The sequence below is a fragment of the Zootoca vivipara genome, chromosome 14 (assembly GCF_963506605.1).
Source record: "Zootoca vivipara chromosome 14, rZooViv1.1, whole genome shotgun sequence".
Taxonomy (NCBI): domain Eukaryota; kingdom Metazoa; phylum Chordata; class Lepidosauria; order Squamata; family Lacertidae; genus Zootoca; species Zootoca vivipara.
This window is the reverse complement of record NC_083289.1, coordinates 5,995,916-6,017,232: the sequence shown is the minus strand read 5'-3', so window position 1 is coordinate 6,017,232 and position 21,317 is coordinate 5,995,916. Positions and strand designations below refer to the sequence as shown.

The following is a 21,317-nucleotide window of genomic DNA, read 5'->3' as shown; positions in this document are numbered from 1 at the left end:
GAAGACGATAAGCAGGCATGTACTACGCCTGAAAGGGGCCCATCAGTGCTGAGAAAGATTATTGGTGGGAAACAGCCCTTCTGTTCCCTGGCCCTTTTTACTGGAGAGGTCAGCCATTGAATGCAGAGCAGGTGCTCTTGAGGTATTGAAGCCACAGTTAGGTGAAAACAGAAAGTTATGCTTCTAAACCTCTGGTTGTGGCTGTTCCTGAGCAGGCGAGAGCCCACAAGCCTATTATGTGAAGCCTGCCCTTCATCATAATAGATCCCAGGGTGGAGTATAGTGCATAAATTACAATGCACAGCCCACATAAAATCAACTTAAAGCAACTGAAACTATAAATCAATGTGAACAATAGGAACAGCTAAAAATACAACACTGAAACCCCAGCAGTTATAGAAGCTGCAAAGCAGGCTTCCTTAGGTTTGATCTTCAATGCTACATCTGAGCCTTCCCAGCATCTGTAAAGCCATTTTGAAAATTCAAAAAGCATTCTGTAAATCCTGTTTCTAAATACTCATTTGGCTTGCTTTTATCATTCTGGGAGGACCAGTACAGCTGCTCACACACGTTACTTAACAACCAACCAGCTGACAGGAAGTTCCAAGATGTTTAAAAACATGGCTTTTGTTAGAAAGTGCATAAATAGTCCGATTACAGAATTAAGGATTTGGGGACTCAAAGAACACACAGCCATATTCTCAACAAAGAAGATTAAAAACCTGCCTTCTAACAGAAACAAGAGAGCTGGGGGAGGGGATATCTGAGCTATCAAAGGTGGCATAATGCCTACATGTAGTGCCAAATTCAAAGAGTTTGTGGTATGGAGGGGGGAAAGGTGGCCACTGAGGATGGCAACAATTCTTGTGTGAAACAGTTAAAACAAAAGCTGATTGCCAGTAGTCATGTTTACTCAAGTCCCATTGAGCTGAATTGGACTCACATGTCATCTTATGACCTAGTTGAGATTCCTGCATTGGAGGGGGTTGGACTAGGTGACCCTTGGGGTGCCTTCCAACTCTGCAATTCTATGATTATTATTATGCATTCCATTTGGAGAGGTTTGTGGGGGGGGGGGAAGAGAAACAGCCACAGGCAGCTCAGCAGCCTCTGAGAAGTCAGACTCAACTATATGCTTAAATAAATTACGAAGTCCATGCATTAGTGCTATTACAATTAAATGAAAAATCAAAGCAGGATTTGGTGCCAGAACAAAGCAGGAGTTTAGCTGGTGGAGGCTGCATTGAACAGGCTCAGTCCAGTGTCCCTGTTCCAATGCCACCATCAGACACATGTATAGGGTGGAGAGATCTGCAACACCCCCCTCAATTGTATTGAGTCAGCTGTTTACATTCACGCGAAGCATGCATAAGTGCTAGAAGATGCAACACCATATTCATTGGAAGAGCAAAAGCAGAATAAGTTAGAAAAAATAATGCCATGACAAATAAACTACAAACACACAAAGAGATGGATTACAAAATCCCTGAAAGAGGAGGATGCATTTAAATGTTGAAATATAAAAGTTGAAAACTGAACCCAAGAAATCATGCGGTATCAAACACCCTGATTTCTAGGTAAAATTAAGCTTCTCCATAATGAGCAACTGGATGTATAATTTTTAAAGGGTTATTCAATTAAATGCAACACCCTCTTTGTTGTATTGAGGCTTGCCCAGCTCCAGGGGTCAACAGGGCAAGCACACCCGATTGTCTGGGCCTCTGTTATTCTCTACAACAGAGCTGGGAAACTATGGCAATCCAGATTTTTCTGGACTATACTTTCCATCATCCCTGACCATTGGTCACACTGGCTGGATCTGATGGGAGGTGGAGAAACAACCACAGGTTCACTACCCGTGTTCCCCAGGCTCAGAACTCCTCCATTATCCACAAAGGTAGAGCCAGTGGAGAGAGGTCCAGATTTGTGTAACTGTGTCTAACAGGGTTTTAGTGCCACTTGTGTATTAGTTTTAAGCCTGCCTTTCTCATCTTTGCAGAGGTGGCCTTTAAATGAGGTTTAGTCCACAAACCCATTCTGAATCAATAAATCAGACAATGGGATCTGCTTTCCAAATGGTTCACAGTCCTCTTCCATCCGGGTCCTGAGTGCCCAGTAGCATCTTATAAATAGCTGCAGTTGCCCCCTTCAACCCCTGTGGATGAGCTGCTTGCCTTTTAATTGTTGCAGCCTATCCTGGGACGTTATAATGAAGGGGCTGTAATTATTTAATAATAATAAATTTAGATATTATCAAATTAATATGCAATGTAATTTCATCTGTTGTAGGGACTATGTTTGTAACCACCAATCCAATGCCTCAAGGTAAAATTTTATTTCAAGCACAGTCATTCTGGGACCTAAGTGTTGAGTGTCATAAAGTTGATATGGAGGAGAACACTTCAGCCACAGCGCTGCCGCATGTGTGTTGCACAGCGTAAAACAAGAAGCTGCATTTCTAACCACGTCACTGTTTCTTTTATTTACCCCTAGCCACACTCAAGGAGAATTCCTGTAAGCAGTAAAGAGTACATTTATTTTTAAGCTTCAGATTCCAGAAATAGACTCAAAAAGCCACAATGATGATACGTTGGGAAATAAAAGACGGCTGGTTGCTCCCAGGCCAAAGAAGTGTGGGGCATAATCGAGCATGGCAGGGAAAAGGACCCTGAAGATGACCGCATTTCATTTATTGCCACAGCAACATATCCACCCCATACAGAGATCAGCACAAAAAGATTTCTGAAATGCAGAGTTGGCCACTAGTGGCTCAAGGGCAGGAAGGTACTTGGGAGTTTATAACATATCAGCCAGTACTTCTTGCATCACATTAGCCTTCCAAAAAACAAATGAAAATGACTTGTCCCCAATAATCCAAAGGGTCTTTGACAGAAATCAGCCAGCTAATAGAAAAGGGGCCCTGACAAAGATTTGTAGATTAGCACTGTCACCCAGAATTGAGGCTGGATGTAAGGAACTTGGTACATGGAAGGCCACATGAGAATGAATGGTGGACACTTGAGCAAGACGTATTTAACAGGATGGACATTACAACCAGGGAGGCTCAAGGGAAGGGAGAGGTGGGCCCTGGATCGTGGAACAGACCTGGAGACTCGAGACTCAAAAAGCCAGATGCTTTCTGGGGAGGAAACTCATGTTCTTTACTCATCAGCCACAGTGCTCACTTGCTGTCACACACAAAGAGACTCACACTTGCTCTCTCACACATGACTAAGTTAACTGTGACTGCCTTATATCCATTTAATTCAGTGGGCCTACACTAAGTCAGATAACAACACTTTGAAGCAAGTCTGCTCAAGCATAGCATTAAGTTATTTGCAATAGAAGCAGGGTGGGCTTCTAGACTGTGTCCAGTGCCCCTTATCCAAACCAGGGCATAAATGCAAATCATGAGGTTAAAGAGCAGGTCCTTACCTGATGATGACACATTGGTTCTCTCTGTCAATTATCATGTTTCGGTACATATTGTCCGCTAGAGCATAGATATGTGGTGGATTTTCATACTGAGCCTACGGGGAGGGAAATACATGTGAAGCACCAGGCAATAAATGAAACTGTTACTAAGAAAGGTCATATCAACAACAAAAAGATAACTTCTCAGCCATTTAAACAGTACAGCATCAACCTTTTCCCCCAAAGGGCATCCAGAAACTGACAGACAGCTTCTAGAAACAGATAATTTGATGCAATGAGATACTGAGGTGGATTGAGTGGAGGGGACCAATAGTGGGTCCAATGGTCAAGAAGCTTCTGCACATGCTGTAGAGGGGGGGAGTGAGGGGCAGATGGGGCTCAATGGAAGGTAGCCCATCTAACAGAAGGAAAATTCTGATCCAAAACCTCTGCCGCCTTGTGGGATATCTTCAGGAGAAGAAAAGGCTAAGGACTAAACCCTACACAAATCCAAAACAGAGCCCTGAGACAGTTGGATGGCGTCTTGTATGCCTCCTTCCGGCAACTCCTGCAGCCAAACATATTGCTCTGCTTTCCTTTGGACTACTTCAACGAGGCCAAGATGGAGGTCTTGTTATCTGGTCAGCCCAGGCTTGCACCCCGGGAGGTCACTTCAGTGCTGCTAATGCAGCGGTCTGGCTTCACCCCCAGATGTGCACAGAAGCCAACAATAATTTCATACTTGTACTGTACCCTGTTCATTTACTCCTGTTTTTTAAATCTTTCTTTGGGACTTTATCCTCAAAAGCTCCTTTTTTGTATTTATATTATTTTGTTAACATCCATTTTCTTTTCATGTGACTTGTCTGTTTTTGTTGTTAGGAAAACAAATTAAAAAGAAAAAAGAGAAGAGATAACTGACCTCAGCAAACCTTTAAACATTTTTTGAGAATGAAATAAGCTAAGAGAGAAATCATCACTTACAGCTCCTTGATACATTTCAATTTCTTTCTCTCCAAAATATGGCATCTGCTTGAATGGGTTCACAGAGATCAGCACTGATCCAATATATGTCTGTGTTTGGAACAGTCAAGGTTCACAATGTTTAAAAAAATAAAAATCAATTTATGATGCAAACTCCCTTTTCACCCAATTAGCCCACCCTCTGCTTTTCTATATTGCAGCCCATGTGTGAATGTGCGAACATTTCAGCTTGCAGGCTCAAACATAGGTAGTAGAATGCTTACCAAGCAAAATAAATCTTAGTTGTTTAATCATACAGGAACATTAGAGAAATTCATATGGAAGCTGCCCTAAACCAGATCAAACCCTTTATCCATCCAGTCCCCACCACCCTCTGCCCTGACCAGCTTCATCTCTCTGGGGTGGGGGGGGGGGAGAGGGTCTCAGGGCTGTGGAGATTCTGTTCCCAACCCTTTCAGTTGGTGATGCTATTCGGGTTTCATCCTGGGGCCTTCTGTGTACAATGCTTTCCCTTCCTCCAGTTCTTTTAAATGAAATTATAGTCAATTAATGAAATAATAAAATTTGCATGAATTTGCATAGGAGCAGAACAGTTCAGGCACAAAATACACACTTTCTTTGTTTTTAAGATGATGTCCATGCGGTATGTCACAACAGCTGCCCTTTTGGAAGAGGCATCTCCTCCTGTGCAAGCGAGAAGAGGAAGTGTCTCTTTTGGGATGACACTTGCCATTTGCAGTTTCTCCAACTCTCAAAGTAGACTTCCTTAGTTGATCAATATGCTTTTCTACTGACTCATGTAAGCAATTCAACGTTGCAGCCCTATACATTAGTATCAGGATATGCATATTGTGTTTGGATGACTGGTGCTGCATGAGTGATAGCAACATTTAACGCTTTGCTATTCAACACACAGACACACACTCAACACAGGCACAATCAGCACTCAGTGTTGCACACAGCAGCCCATTGTCTTGGGATAATAACTGCAAGATGATGTCATGCTGAAAATAATAAAAAAGCAACTAAGGCAAACAAGCATAACTTCCATATTGTGTGAAATTGCTACATTTGGAAGATGTCCATGGAACTCTGGCACCACTCAGGACATCTCTATGGCAAATCCAGAACTGTTTGTGTGAACATAAAATATATTGAAGCAACTTGTTGATTCAGTGTAAATAATTTATTGAATGGTTCAATAACCTTTTCCAATATGAGGAACACTGTAAAAAAATATCCCATGATTGATGGAGGTGACAGCTGCGCCATTCAGGAGCCAATGCCCAGATGAAAACTAAAAGGCCTCCCTTTTAGGAATTTGGGAAGTGGAAAAAAGAAAGCAGTGAGTGTTGCTCTTAGCTATCAGGAGAATAGCACCAGATCTTGCAAAGCTTTTTAGGCCTGAGTGAGATTATGGGATGCCAAGCCTTGAGAAGACACCTGTTACAGACTAGGAGAGCAGCAGAAAAAGGATCATCCCTGTCTGTGCAGGTTAGAAGCCCAGTAAGTTTATGAGGGGGGGGGCTTATGAGGTGGCACCAGACTGGTGCTGGAATTTTGCAACAATCTGCACTGACAGGACAGTCATGGTGGCAGAACCCATTCAGACGAAGAGACTGAAGGATCTCTCCACAGAACTGAAGACTGCCACCTGTGATAAAAGCAGCTTGAGACAACACACAAACTCCAGCCTGGTTGCTCAAGTCTGTTTGACTCCAGAACAAGATTACAGTCCTTAAGAACAGTCCTTAAGGGAGAACCGTAAGTGACACGTAGAACTGCGTAACAAAGCACATGTGTTGTATTTTGATATTTATTTGATATTTATTTTGATATCTGAGCTTTACTAGCACAGTCCAGTGTGGAAAAGCAGCATATGAACTACTGTATTGGCCCGAATATAAGCCGCATCTGAATATAAGCCACACCTTTCACTCTCTCCCTTCCCGGCCTTAGGGGAGAGGACGGGGGACTACGCACGGGGCAGACACCACTTTGCCCTACCCCTGGTGCTGTTTGCCCCTCACACCTGGCTGCATACCGTAAGGTCACAAATATAAGCCGCACTTTCCACAGTCGGAATTTGGGGGGAAAGTGAGGCTTATGTTCAGGTCAATATGGTAACCCTCTGCAAGGGGCCTAGCAATAGAGACATAACATCTACAAAGGAAGGGGTGCAATGGCTGGGCTGGGAAGAAGTACTGTATGTGGGGAGATGTCCAGTGTGAGGCTTATGTTCAGGTCAATATGGTAACCCTCTGCAAGGGGCCTAGCAATAGAGACATAGCATCTACAAAGGAAGGGGTGCAATGGCTGGGCTGGGAAGAAGAAGTACTGTATGTGGGGAGATGTCAACTCTTTTCCCACCAGCCACTATTCTATGGCAAGTGATGCAAACATAGTGCTTTATCACCTTCAAAGGGAGAAGGGGGGGGGTTCACACATTTGTGAGGTTCAACACACACCTGAGTGAGGAAAGGGTGGTGAAGAATTAATCACTTCCCCCTGCTTTCCCACTCCATAGCAGCCCCCTCCCAGCTGCTTTGCTCTAACCCAAATCACATGTGTAACTTATATAGCTCTGCCCTCAAACACACAAGGGGAATGCAAAGACTCAACTGGGGGAGAGGGAGAGGGAGAGGGAGAGGGAGAGGGAGAGAGAGAGAGAGGGAGGGAGGGGGAGGGAGAGAGAGAGAGAGAGAGAGAGAGAGAGAGAGAGAGAGAGAGAGAGAGAGAGAGAGAGAGACTCTACGTTCTGCTGAGTAGCTCAAAACTGGATTTTATGTCTGCAGAGATTATGCCTGAGAGTGTGAAAGCGGGGAGCAGAATAGCAAGCCATTGTGTCCCACGTCAATGGAATCCTTTCATAAGTCCCTGATATTTCAAGCACGAAAGCAGGTTTGGCAGCTGGGGTGGGATGATGCTCTTATGCGCGTTCACTTTCTCCTCCACAACATCCCTGCTGCTTCCATCTTTCTTTCAAGGCCCTTCAGAGCCCACAGACCCGTCATCCTCAAACACACAGCTAACATTTACAAGCCAAACGAGGGCTAGCGTGTGCCCCACACCCGTAACATGGCACAGAACTACTTTTTTCTCCCGAACCCCAGGAGACATGACAGAACAAAATCTAACGGGTGCAGCTTCCCTTGACAGACTGGCAACAATGGGAGAAAAGACTGGCCCTGGTCATTTGACATCTTTATTCTACTTTTGGCATGGGGAAAACTGTTGCTAAAAATAGTCTCTGTTCTGCTGTGTAGGGTCACTACCAATCAACCCTAGGTGTGCTAGCTTTCCATCTGCAGAGAAGAAGAGACAATTCAAGGGGATTGAACTTGGGACCACACACCCCACTGGACATCCTCCCTGAGGGTTTCTGTCTGGTTGGAATGTGTTCCTGAACTGTGACAGGGCCTCTTACTTGTCTGGGTGGAGTTAAAGGGGGCGTGCCCATAGAAACCTAACTTTTGCCTGGCTAGAATATAGCCTCCTGTACACAAAAGGGTAAGAATCACATCCATTGCTCTACTTCCATCTCTGGTCACATCCAAGCATGCACAAATGACCACAGAATTATGCCTATGAGGAAATGCCACCATCGAGCTGATAAATGTCCCCCAGGCACTGCAGTAAAGGATACAAATATGTAATCATCCATGTATCTCTTCTTGAGGTTCTCCACAATGGAATCTTCTGAGATCTTGGAGAGAAGGACCATGTCATCCACCCCGCTGTGCTTGACATTGTGGCTCTGCCAGTGATATCGGTAATGCCCCTTGCTCCCCTGCAGGAAGAAAATGACTATTTGATTTTATCATTATTTATTAAATTTGCATAAAGCCCTTTATCTGTAGATCTTAGCGCAGTTCCCAGCATAAAACAGGAGGTGCTGGTTTAGTCAATATGAGTTTTGGGACATAAATTTTATGGAATGAATAATAAAAAAGAGCTTGCTACATGAGACAAATGATACACCTAGCCAGCGTTCTCCTCCCAGTCAGGAGTGTACATTAGGAAATGTGTACCAAAGGTGTGAGCTCTGCTCCTGACATGCTTGCCACTATTCAATCACAAGTTCTGAAAATGCAAATGCGGCTTTTCTACTCAACAATGGCATCACAGGATTTGTCAAACAACTCTCCTCTTATAAATGCAGCAATGCTGATTGGCTGGAAGAGATTTCTAAAGATTTGTCCTTGCATATTCTTGCATGTATTAATGCATCATGGTGATATTCAACCTCTGATCCCCAGGGACCTTTTTTTTAGGGGGGGGACTTTCCCACTTGCCTTTGACCATTGTACCCAGTCCTGAAGGTCAGGTTTTAATAAATATGGCTCTGAATAATTTGCACAACAGTAAAACACGCAGACTATGTTTTCTGGATTTTATGTTTGATTTATTATGTATATGTCTCCCGTAAAGGTTTTGCCATAAACACATAAAAAGGTTGTTCCAACATTTGTGACCAAAAGGTAAGAGGGAGAAAGTTACACACCATAACTTTGCACTGAGGAGAATGGAGGAGGAAGGCTCACAAGAAGTGTGCATGCACACGAAAGCTCATACCAAAATATAAACTTAGTTGGTCTTTAAGGTGCTACTGAAGGAATTTTTTTATTAAGCCCATCAAACAGTCACTGAAATCCAAATACCGGTACCACACAAGTCTGAGGAATGAAGGTTACTCAGAAGGGGCTGTGGGAGGAGGGCATGTGAGCTGCATTGTGGCTTCCAGGATTTTCTGGCTGATGTTTACGCTCTCCAAGCCCTGCTCACATATGGGCAGGGCTTGAGGCAACAGCATTTTGCCACTGGTCCCAAGGTTGTAATAAAACAAGGAATTAAAACATGCAGTAAAATGATAGAAACCACTAAAAGCATCAGCCAGCAGAAAGGTTTCAACTTGCCTCCTGCATGATAAATGGGCTGCTGTCTTCTTTACATGCCAGGGAAGGGCATTTCTCAAATGGGACACCCCCTCCTTCAACTCCCTCTCCCCAGTCACTGCTGCCCTAATCCCCCCACCCTGGCCAAGGGCATCTGGTGCAGGTTTGCATGGGAGGGTCTTTAAAGTCCCAAATAAAGCCTGGATAGGGAGCCTGGAGCCCTCCACATGTTATCAGACCATAACTTGTATCAGTCCCAGCCAGCATGGCCCATGGTTAGGGATGGGGGGGGGGGGGCTGGAGTGCAGCAACACCTGGAGGGCCCCCACAGCTTCCTCACCTTTGCTTCAGGATATGTCCCTAGCTGTGTGCAGAGCACCTGTCTTGCATGCAAAAGGCCACCGGATCAGTCCCCAGCAGAACCTCCAGGTAGGGCTGGGAATGTCCTCCACCTGAACCCTTCAGAGCTGCTGCAAGTCAGCACTGAAACCACTGAGCCTGGTGGACAAATGATCTGTATGATGTTTAAATGTTAAAACAAGTACCTTGGATTGAACCCAGAAAATGCATGAGAAGCCAATGGTGATCTCCTTAGAACAGTGTTATTACCTGTAGAGAAACACAGGTGCAACTGCTGTTTTGGGGAAGCACAAAACTCAGAGCTAGTTTATAAAGCACACAATTACCAAGCCCTTTGATCCTTAAAGAAAGAACCAACACACTCCCCGCCCCCCACAATACAAACCAGGAACCAAAACACTGCCTGGAATAGAAACAGGAAAGTCATCAGAGTAGACAAATGCTGATCAGAACCGCCCCCCCCCCCCATGATAAAAGGCAATTAACCTGAAGACGAATTAACGCCATGGAAGACTGTTTCCCAATAAACATTGAGAGACATAAGTCAGATGAGAAGAGCTGGCTTGGAAAGGATGTGTCCCAGACAAATGAAAGCCTGGGAAATCTGTCTTTTGCATGGACAAGACTAAACAAGAGATTTTTTATTTATTTTTTAAGAAAACGGGAAAAGTTTACAGCTGTAAGTCCCTAAAAAACCTCATGCCAGCCTTTGTCAACCTGGTGCCCTTCAGATTAGCACAGGAGTAGCCAATGAGACACTTCCCATCAGCCCCAGCCAACATGGCCAATGATCAAGGATTATGGGAATTGTAGTCCAGCAATCTCTGAAGGGCACCACATTAGCAACCCTGGAGCAGGAGAACTGAAGAGAGAAGTTCAAACCTTGGAAGCTAAACTGGTAACTTTAACAATGTACAGTTTTAACCACTGCTTAAGACGTGCCCATGGACAGAGGGGGCAATACCAATATAATGGCTTACCAAATGCCTGGATGACAGGATCTAAAGCAACAAACTAAAAAGTCAGGCACCACCTGTATACACTGCTCAAGGATGCAGGAGGATTTCCATCTTTGAAGGACTTCACGAAACACCTATTAGAAGTGCTAATGTTAGGATGATGTCAACACAGACATTTAGAACTGCCTTCCCCAACCTATTGCCCTCCAGATTTTTTAGGCAACAACTCCCATCATCCCTAACCACATGCTGGCTGGGGCGATGGGAATTTGAGTCCAGCAACATCTAGAGGTTGCCATGTTGGAGAAGGCTGATATAAAGTACCGGTATTATGCCCCCACAATACTGTATATTTGGGAGTGGGAAGGGAAATCAGCAGGGCAGGGAGTTACTTAAAGCTGACAAATGCATTCATAGCTGAGCTGAAATCCAACATGAAATCCAGCTTCTCATCTATAGCTCAGCCTACGTCAGTTTTCACAGTCATGGAGAGCTGATAGCAAAGAGGGCAGCAGGCACCAGCTGTATTTGGACATTTCCCAGAGTTCTTTTGCTTCTTTACTGTTTAAACATTTCTCTCTCTCATGCTATGACTCAAAACCAGAAGGATATAATTACTGCTGCAATGAGATACAAACAGTTCAGATAGGTTTTTGCCTCACAGGAAGCCATCTGTGACCCACAAATATTATTTTGGTCAGAGGGTAAAGTGGGTCAGATCATAAGCCTCCAAGCAATGAACGAACGAGAGAGAGACAGAGACAGAGATTGAGTTTAAAAGCTGACAATCACAGTACACACCCTTGATTCCTGCTTCCTCCACCCAACCCGTTTGACATGCTTCTCTGAACTTTGGCTCCAGAGAATATTTGATCCCCCCTGTTTCTTTTGCAGTATTGCTTCTTCTCAAGCCTTTATTTCCACAAACGGAAGCCAATTTGCACCCACCAAAGTTCCTTCTGGCTTTCAGCTGCTGCAAGAAACGTCTTTAAAACTACGAGATAATGCTGGAATAAAGACACATTCTTCCTGGATCTGCAGCTGTCTGAGGAAAGCACAGCTTAAACTGTGGCAGCAGATCAAAGACCCCAGAGCTGATTTCAGCCGTGCGTAAGACATGCGAGAATCAGGCCTCAATTCCTAGTTATAGGACCCAAATATTTTAGCAGCAAGTTTCCACTGGCTACCTGTCTCTGTGTTTGCCTCCCTAGTATCTTCCACATGTTTTGGACTAGAAGTCCCATCTTCTCTGTGGTTGTGTAGTTCAAAACATATGGAGGAGACCAGAGTGGATGAGGCTGGCCTATGTGCTACTGAGTCCAATTTTAGTGTTCACATACAAAGTCCTTGTGATGGCCTGGGATTTGGACTCAGATGCTGAACCTGAGGTCTCCCAGCCTGCACAAGGTTCCCTGCCTCCAGAACCAGCTGAGCCTGGTCTAGGGCCTGAGCCTGAAGGGTCCTCACCTGCGCAGGATCCTCAGGTGCAGTCATCAGCCGAGTCTGCTCTGGGCCCCATGTGATGGAGGACCCATTGCCTGCAGCTGCTCCACTCCCAGCCCCGTCAGGGGAAGCCGATGCTGCCCCTGGGTCCAGTAACCCACCAGCCTCTCCTGAGCTGCAGAGGCTCAGGGCAGAGAGGCAAAGGGAACAAAGCTCTTGCAGGAGGAGTGCTCGCCTCCAGGCCAGAAAGATAGGTGAGTCACCAGAGGATCAGAGTCACCCCATGCCTCAGGGCAGATAAAAGCCAGCCAGACCCAGACCCAAGTTGCGTGAGCAACATAGTTGCTACTGTGAGCCCACCTGTGACCTTGCCCTGCTTCCTGCCTTGCTCCCTGCTGGACTGACCCCTTGCTGGACTCCTGGACCTAGGACTGGACTTTGACCTTGTTTATGGACAAACCCTTGGCGTGTTCCTGACCTCTGACTATCTGCTGGCTAGACCCACGGACTGTTTCCTGACTCTGCTTTCGCCCAGCCCCTGGAACTGGTTGCCTCACTTGGACCTACTGCTGCTGACCTGGACTGTTAACCACGCCTCTGCTCAGCCCCGGGTGAGTTTCTGGTCATCCCACCCAGCCCAGTCCACTGGGCTGGGCACCCCAGGGCAAGCACAGTCCTGAACAATTCAACTGGTCCCAGTTATTCAAATAAGACCTTTCCTTGTATTGGACATGACAGATAGATTGTGCATGGTGTGAAGAAAGTGGGTAGAGAAAAAGCTTTTCCTCCTCTCACAATATTAGAACTCAGGGTCATTGCAAGGCTCAGGCAGAATTATTCACACTATGCTCAGTTAAGCTATGGATGGCTTGAAAAGAAGATTGGATAAATTCATGGAGGATAAGTCTTAACAGTGGGTACTAGACAGAATGGCTATGCTCTGCCTCCATGGTGCCTCCCAAGGAGTGGCTTCTACTCTGCAAAACTCAAAAGCTTGTTCATGATGGCGACATTTTAGTTCGTTCTAATAAAGATGTGATGACAGTGTCTTTTGGTGTTTTTTTATTATGGACCAACATGGCTACCTCCATAATTTTTTTTCTATTTGCACGAAGCTTCATTTGAGATCGGTAACGCTCTGTGAATTGCTGCAGAAGAGGAATATCCAACAAAAATAAGTTGTGTAGATGGAAAGCTGATTGCCAGATGAATAAGAAGAGCCAACATGAATTCTCTTCTACACCAGGAACACCTTTGGTTGTTTGAACGAAATCTTCTCATACTACCACCAAAACCAAACCAAAAACGTCCATCTTGTGCTGGTGGCCTCAGATGACTGGTGCCCATTTTCCTCCTCAACATTTTATGTTACAAAAGGGAGTTTGGATCCTGCTAAGGCAAGCCACAGCAATCTTTTTAAGTCAGGAAAACAAATATTTTCTCTAAACACAACTTTAGGACAAAAAAAAGTGATCTGAAGATGTTGTGGTATTCAGTAGTTGATCTTAACCTCTTTGAAGTTGGAGTGACTTCATTCTGTTGGGCAGAAGTTCCACTCAAGTCTCCTTGTCTGAGCTGGTCTCCTGAGGACAAAAAGAAGCCCTTCAGGATGAATAGCATCCACATCCTCATCAGCCATGTGGAGCCTGCCCACCTTCAAAGGAAATGAAGTCACCATGTTTCCGGGGCTCATCTTCTCACAGTCACCAGGCACCAGCAGCTATTTAAATAAAATTTGACATCAGAGAGGGAGGCCCCATCTGCACTATATGTTTAAAGCAGTCATGGCTTCCCCCAAAGAATCCTCGACACTGCAGTTTGTTAAAGGTACTGAGCATTGATAGGAGGAGACCCCTATTCCCTGCACAGAGTTAGGATTCCCAGAGTTCCCTGGGAACAGGGACTGATCAATAAACCACTCTGGGAATTGCTGCTCTCTGTGTGGGAATAGGGGTCTCCTAACAACTCTCAGCACTCTAAACAAACTAATCCCCAGATTCTTTGGGGGAAGCTATGGCTGTTTAAAGTGGTATGATCCTGCATTAAATATATAGTGCATTTGATGCAACAGATGATGACACAACAGCCACAAAGGCCTACAGAGACCATGTAACAGGGCAGAGCAAATTCCTAGATAAATCTAAGGGCTCCCTCAAGGAACTGAATGGAACCATTGAGAACACAAACAAGCAGGGGTGGATATACTATGAAACTAATGAAGCTTAAGCTTCAGGGCTCCTAATACTGGAGGAGCCCCAGAGGCAACTTTAGTCCACATTGCTTAAAATTTTGGGGTCTAGACCCAATTTGAGTCAAATTGATTACCAGTAATTTTATTGTTGTATATATTTCAACAATCCCAAAGTTTGAGAGTCAGTAGCACAGATGTTGTAACGGTGGAGTGTTGTTGTAAGTTGTCTGTTCCACTGTGGCTAATTTAATCACCACCACCCCCTTTTAACAGATGTCAAGACACTAGGGAAATAACAATGAGTTCACAAATGTACTTAAGTGGATACCAAAAACGCAAACTCACAGAAAATTTGTGGTGATCTTTCATGGAACAACCCCATTGAAGAAGAGAATAGTGATTACCCAGACCTCATTGCTGGTTGTGAAGGGCCCCCATAACAGTTCAAGCTTCAGGGGCCCCCAAATGTAGGTCCACCGCTGGATGGAGGTCAAGTCTCAAGGTGATGTTTGCCTGCAGAAAGTTATAGCCAGGACAGGGTATCCACATTTGGCTGACTAAACCTGAGACATCACAGGTCGCCATTCTAGACAGGTGAGGTTTCCAAAAGCAATTGCCAAAAGTTGCATTTCCATACTCATTAGATGCATTTGTCATATATGCAGCTGCTAACCAGCCATCTTATTCTGAGGCAAAGGAAAAACCACACATAGAATTAGAACAAAGATAAACAGTACAGGGTCCCAGAAAAGTCTGCTGGGTGGGATATCAAGCAAATCCCTTGTGAGATTTTGTGTTCCAAAGAAATTCCCTAAAGAGGCCAAAATAAACAGACACTCTTCATATTGTGTCAGCTTGAGAAATAATAAGCACTTAAGATCACTCTTACAAAAGCAATTCATTGTGGGGGGGGGGGGAGTTAATTTGCAGTAGGAAACATTCCATAAATATTTTGCCTATGCTTTGGAATATAGGCAACTTTTTCCCGAAAGCTATTCTGTACCAGATGTGGAGGGGTGATGTGCACTGCCCATTGCTGAGTGACTCCTCACAGCAAAAGCCTTTCAAAATATTTCCTCAAACAAATAATTCCCTCCCATCTGGGCGTTGTACGTGTTGAGAGGTGGTAGTGGCAGTGATTGCTGGATAGCACTGGGACGTGACAGGCCTACCTTGCAATATAGTTGTGCAAGGAAGAACATAAGCAGAGTCTCCTAGCCCGCCCCCGTCTTCCCATTACATGAACAGAGCACAAGGCACACTGGGAAATCTTCTGTGCAAGCCTCACTGAAATGAACACAAGCTCTGTAGGAGCACAGTTCCAACAGAGTTCCCATAACTTGCCTCCACACAACTATCATGTCAAGTAGGTTGGAATGAAAATGTTTGCTCACAATCACCAGGGATCTCCAGAGAAAGGCAGGATTTGGACATGGATCTAATGCATTTTAAAATCATATGCACAGTCCAGGGAATTGGCCCCATGTGGTGGGAGGCAACAACCTAGGACAGCTCAATTGGGAGAGCAAAAGGCTCTTAATTTCAGGGTCATCGGTTCAATTTCAGGGTCATCGGTTCTATGACAAGGCTCTTCCTCCATGGGGAAGGGCTACTGTTCCATAGCAGAACACCTGCTTTGCATGCAGAAGGTTCCAGGTGCAGTCTTCAGCATCTCTGGGGAGAACTGGGAAAAACTCCTGTATGAAAATCTTGCTGTCAGTCAATGTAGACAACACCAAGCTATGGGTTGACTTATGCCTTTGTTTCTTAAGAATTTCAGCTTTTAGGGAGTATACTCCACTCCACCTGCTCTTCTTGAAAAAAGGAAAAGAAAAAAGGCAGACCCACAAAAGCAGTGCTTAAAAAACCCCACTACCCTCTTGTTTTCACTGCTTCTGCCAACTTGAAGACTTTATTTCTGAACACAAGAGAAGAGAAAGAGTTCAGCACATAAACTGCGAAAACAAACTCAAGCATCTTGTCAGGGCTTCAGACAGGCTCAGCAACACACACACACACACACACACACACACACACACACACACAGAGAGAGAGAGAGAGGGAGAGAGAGAGAGAGAGAGAGAGAGAGAGAGAGAGAGAGAGAGAGAGAGAGAGAGAGAGACCCCACATGCTAGAACCTCAAGTTCCTTCCCTGTCTGAATGACACCAGCAGCTTTTCCTTTGGGGGTCTTGCCCTTGGCCTGGAGCAAGACCAAGAAGCACTCCGGGTGGTAACTTAGGAAGAAAGGGTGGCAATGTACTAATTATGGCTATGTCCAGAGTCACTGCTGAGCCAGTAGCTCCACTTGAGAGTTCAGGTGGCATTAAGTGCTGGCAGTGTCACTTTTTCAGAGGTGACACAACAGGGAAGAGCCCAGGTGTGGTAAAATTCAGAGTCATGTGCAAAATTCTGCAGGATCCCTTAAACCCATAGTGCTAGCTGAAAAACCAGCTATGCAATTATCTTCTTCCAAGCTAAAGTGCCCAGCCAAACATTGCCTTCTCTCTCTCTCTCTCCCCTTCCCTTTCAGCACCAAGCGTCTGGATTAATTATTTGTTTTTAGAGCATGTGCCTGCATTCAACGCCCTCCTCTATGTCACATAGCACTACACTGAATGGCAGGAAGGAGCTGCACAAACAAGAAGGCACCATGATAACCCCACCCTCATCCCATGCAGACTTCCATGTTTTGGACTACAATTCCCATCAGCCGCAAACCTCATGGCTGTATGATGGTGAGACTGATGGCAGTTGTAGACCAAAGCATCTGCAGGGCATCAGGTCGGCGAAGGCTGCCCTGTGGTGCATGGTCCTACCAATCCACTCCTAGTCTTATCATATAGGAGTCCTCTTAATTTACTCCCTGGCATTTCCATAGCCTGAAGCAATACTGGGCCAGATGCAAGTAATGGTGTGGCTCTGTCTAAGGCAGTTTCCCATGCTGCCTTCTCCAAAGACTATGAAGACAGTACTGCATTAGTATGGCATACTCACATTGCTCATCCGGCTCCAAAGGATCAAAATCCTGCAACCTGTCCTAATTATGCCTGCTGGGTGGGCCGTGGCCCAGCAAGAACATCCTGAGTAAGGAGGTGTTGGACCTCCTGGTTGGCATCTACCCCAAGTGCAGCCATGACTCGCTGCTCCTGAGGGACAGGCTCTTCTCTATGCCCATAAAAGCTCAATATCCAAATATAGCAAGAGAGAACTTCCCTTTTCCTCCCAGCACAATGCAACTGACCCATGAGAGCATGCAAGGAGACCCTTAAAAGGACATACTCGCCACCACTGGATTTGACCAGAAAGGCATTGTTGCCATGTCCTGTTGCAGTTGCTATCGCTGCTGCAGGGACTGCACTCCGCAGTGTATGGTGAGTAGGCAGCTTGCCTGTTGATCTGGCAAACAGAGAGGCCAGCTTGCCTTTTGTTTTCTTCCTTGTTTGCACACCTGCATTTTCACAGCAATAGCAACAAAGCTCTGGGGATAATCTTTCATTCCATGACTTCACCTGCTAGAAGGAAATCCAGCAAACCTGCTTAAAAGTTTAAAGCATTTGGCAAAGGAGAGCAAAGGGCCACCACAGCTGAATTTATTTTCCCAGCATTCAGCAAATCCAGCTGAAATTATACATATAATACCATCAACATACGTGGAACTTTATGCAAAGTTCCATAATCAGACGAGTTGCTCTGCTGCCTGAAAAAGCTTGTTCTTTTTGTTTCTTTTTAAGTACTGTAACAGCAAAAATATTTATGAGTCTTGTCTGTTTCTTTGCGCATCAGAAGTCAAGCTAGTATTAAAACAAACAAACTGGCCCAAATGTGAACATAGCAATATCTCACTATTCTTCACACCCACCCCACCATCAATAGAGAAACATACCACATTAGTCCTTTATCCTCCATCCCTCGGTGCATCCCTTCAAGTACAATATAGATTTTGACAGAGAGGGAAACTATATTTTCTATACGCTTTCTTACTGCATTTATAGCCCACTTTCCCACCAAACAGCTCAAGGTGGCACGCATCATTCACCCCCTCTTCATTTAATCTCCACATCAACCCTGTGAGGAAAATTGAGGCTCAGAAGCAGTGACTGGTGAGCTTAATGACTGAGTGGGGAGCTGAACCCAGGTTCTAATCTAATCCAACACTCAAACCACTACACGCAGCACTGATTTTAAGTTGTTCCAGGGGAAAAGTTTATTTACAACATACTGTATTGGTCTGACTTGGACATAGCAGTTAAAAATAAACTATGGTTTAACATGAACAAGCACTAGTGTGCTTGCACCCAGTGCTCAAAGGGTCCCTGCTTTGCTCCTGCTGCTGCAGCCCCAAACCAGAGGCTGTGCAGAGGCTGTTGCAGGCCCAAACCATTGTGTGTGAGCTAGTGCTCAAGGTTTGCTTCTCTCCAAATTACAAATGGAAGCAAATGTTTGTTCTTGGCTTATCCATAGTTTGTTTGCAGGAAACAAACCTCAAGCACTGGTTCAAAGGTAAGAGAAAGCCAGCCTCTGGTTTGTTTCCTCCCTGGGATAGCAAGAGCAGGTGCAGAGGAGGAGTGAAGCAAGGGCTTTTCTAACAAAGGGCACAAACACTCTTCTTGTTCACGTTAAACCATAATTTGTTAACATTTGGAATAATTTCTGCACATTTGGATTATGTGGTTTCATAAAATGGGACTATAGTGGAAAATAATATCAATATAGCATGCAAAACATGTTTACAAATGTGGAGGGAGACTTCTGTAAAGGTTTATTGCTTTTTTATTTAAAAAAGTCTTTATTAAGTTTTTGCATCATATATAATGTACATAAATGTAAAACAAAACAATTAGAATAATAATAACAAAACAAATGAGTGTGGGGATAATAAAATTCTAAATCAATTATTGCTTTTTATAAAACTTTCAGGTTGCTGCAGAAATGATGTTTTACTGTGTTTTTATATTTTGTTGGAAGCTATCCTGGGTTGGGGCAACCCAGTCAGGTAGGCAAGATACTACTACTACTAATAATAATAACAGCAATAATTTTATTATTTATACCCCACCCATCTGACTGGGTTGCCCCAGCCACTCTTGGTGGCTTACAGCATATCAAAAAACATAATACTGTAAAAACATCAAGCATTAAAAATCTCCCAATACAGGGCTGCCTTCAGATGTCTCCTAAAAGTTGTGTAATTCTACTACAGGGGTAGGCAACCTAAGGCCCGTGGGCCGAATGCGGCCCAATTGCCTTCTCAATCCAGCCCGCGGACAGTCCGGGAATCAGTGTGTTTTTTACATGAGTAGAATGTGTCCATTTATTTAAAATGCAACTCTGGGTTATTTGTGGGGCATAGGAATGCGTTCATTTCCCCCCTCCAAAATATAGTCCGGCCCACCACAAGGTCTGAGGGACAGTGGACCAGCCCACGGCTGAAAAAGGTTGCTGACCCCTGTTCTACTACTAATACTGTTGCCGTTGCTGCTTCAGTGAGTGCTTGCAAAGACCGCTCCCTCCTCCAGCCAACTCCATCAGGCCTAGGGGGCAGGGCCTGCACTCACACATACTCTGAGCAGCAATCTGCAACAAGTGACGAAAATGATTTTAAATGCTTTAAGTGTTCTTAATTTGCTGCACCTTGAATGGTGGCTTTTAATGATTTTTTACGCTAAGACCAGACCATGTCATTACCGAGGAGGCAGGCTTAGTCATTTTTGAGGACTATCCCTGTCTCCAGGTCTGGTCCTGGCCGAAAGGATACTGGAATCTGCAAGGGAAACCCACACGACCTGAAAGTGTTGCTGTATAATGCCAGGTCAATGATGAATAAAACCACTGCCATCCACGACCTGATTGTGGATGGTGGATTTGACCTGGCATGTGTGACAGAGACCTGGTTGGATGAAGCAGATGGGCCTGTCCTTGCCGCTGCTTGACCACCAGGTTTCTCTTATGCACAGCAACACTGGGCATGTGGGTGGGGAGGGGGGGTTGCAGTGATTTTTAGGAAGTCATTAGTTTGCACCAGGCGTCCTATTGGGAAGACCCAGTTTTCTGAGTGCATGTTCTGGAAGTTGGGCAATAGGGGAAGTACAGGATTCCTTTTGGCGTACCGACATCCCCGCTGCGCCAAGGATTCCCTGCCCGAGCTGCTCCAGGTCATGGCGGATGTGCTCCTGGAGACACCTAGCCTGGTTGTCCTGGGGGATTTTCACATCCATGCCGACACGAACCTACAGGGGGCCACTCGGGACTTCGTGGAAAGCATGACCTCCATGGGGCTGAACCTGAAAAAGTTTGGCCCAACTCATAGCCGCGGACATGTCTTAGACCTGGTGTTTACCTCTATGGATGGTGGTGATCTGACACTAAGTAAAAGCGAAACAAAAGAAGTGCCATGGTCAGATCACTACCTGGTGCAACCGGACTTCTCCACGACCCTTACCCTCTGCAGGGAGGTGGGACCGATTCAGATGGTCCGCCCCCGCCACTTAATGGATCCAATTGGCTTCCAGAGAGTGGTAGGGGATGTTTTATCCCATGTTGATGGCCTTTCAGCTGATTCCCTGGTGGCCCACTGGAATGTGGAGTTAACCAGGGCTATTGACTGTCTGACTCCGAAGCGCCCTCTCCGATTGCATGGAGCCCGGACAGCCCCATGGTTTTCACTGGAGCTGAGGGTGCTGAAACAATCGTTGAGATGGCTAGAGCGCCGATGGCGGAAAACTCATTCTGAATCAGACCGGACACAGGTTAGAGCTCAACATCGAGCCTACCAAGTGGCAATGGCGACGGCAAAGAGGACCTTCTTCGCCTTTCTATTGCATCTGCAGAAAACAGCAGCAGGAGACTCTTCCAGGTGGTTCGCAATCTGTCGGAACCACCTTCATTATCGGGGCCTGGTAGGGACCCCAAGATCTCCTGCAATCCTTTTGCAAACTTTTTTGCAGATAAAGTCGCTCAAATTCAGAAGGAGGTAGACTCCACTGTGGGAGCAAGGCCAGGGTGGGAGAGTGCTAGAGCCCTGTCTAGTCATGTTATATGGGATCAATTTCAATCTGTTACCTCCGAGGATG

At 45.2% G+C, this 21,317-nt stretch overlaps 1 protein-coding gene across 1 annotated transcript in view; it reads right to left on the bottom strand.

Moving 5' to 3' along the window:
• The window catches only part of MYO1E (myosin IE), a 125,546-nt gene that overhangs the window by 74,784 nt on the left and 29,445 nt on the right, over positions 1–21,317 (bottom strand). Inside the window, exons 2-4 of the mRNA XM_035132347.2 lie at positions 8,045–8,188; positions 4,399–4,488; positions 3,436–3,530 (exon numbers count right to left, since the gene is read on the bottom strand). Coding sequence (XP_034988238.1) covers positions 3,436–3,530; positions 4,399–4,488; positions 8,045–8,188 — 329 coding nt within the window. The remainder of the gene's footprint in view (positions 1–3,435; positions 3,531–4,398; positions 4,489–8,044; positions 8,189–21,317) is intronic.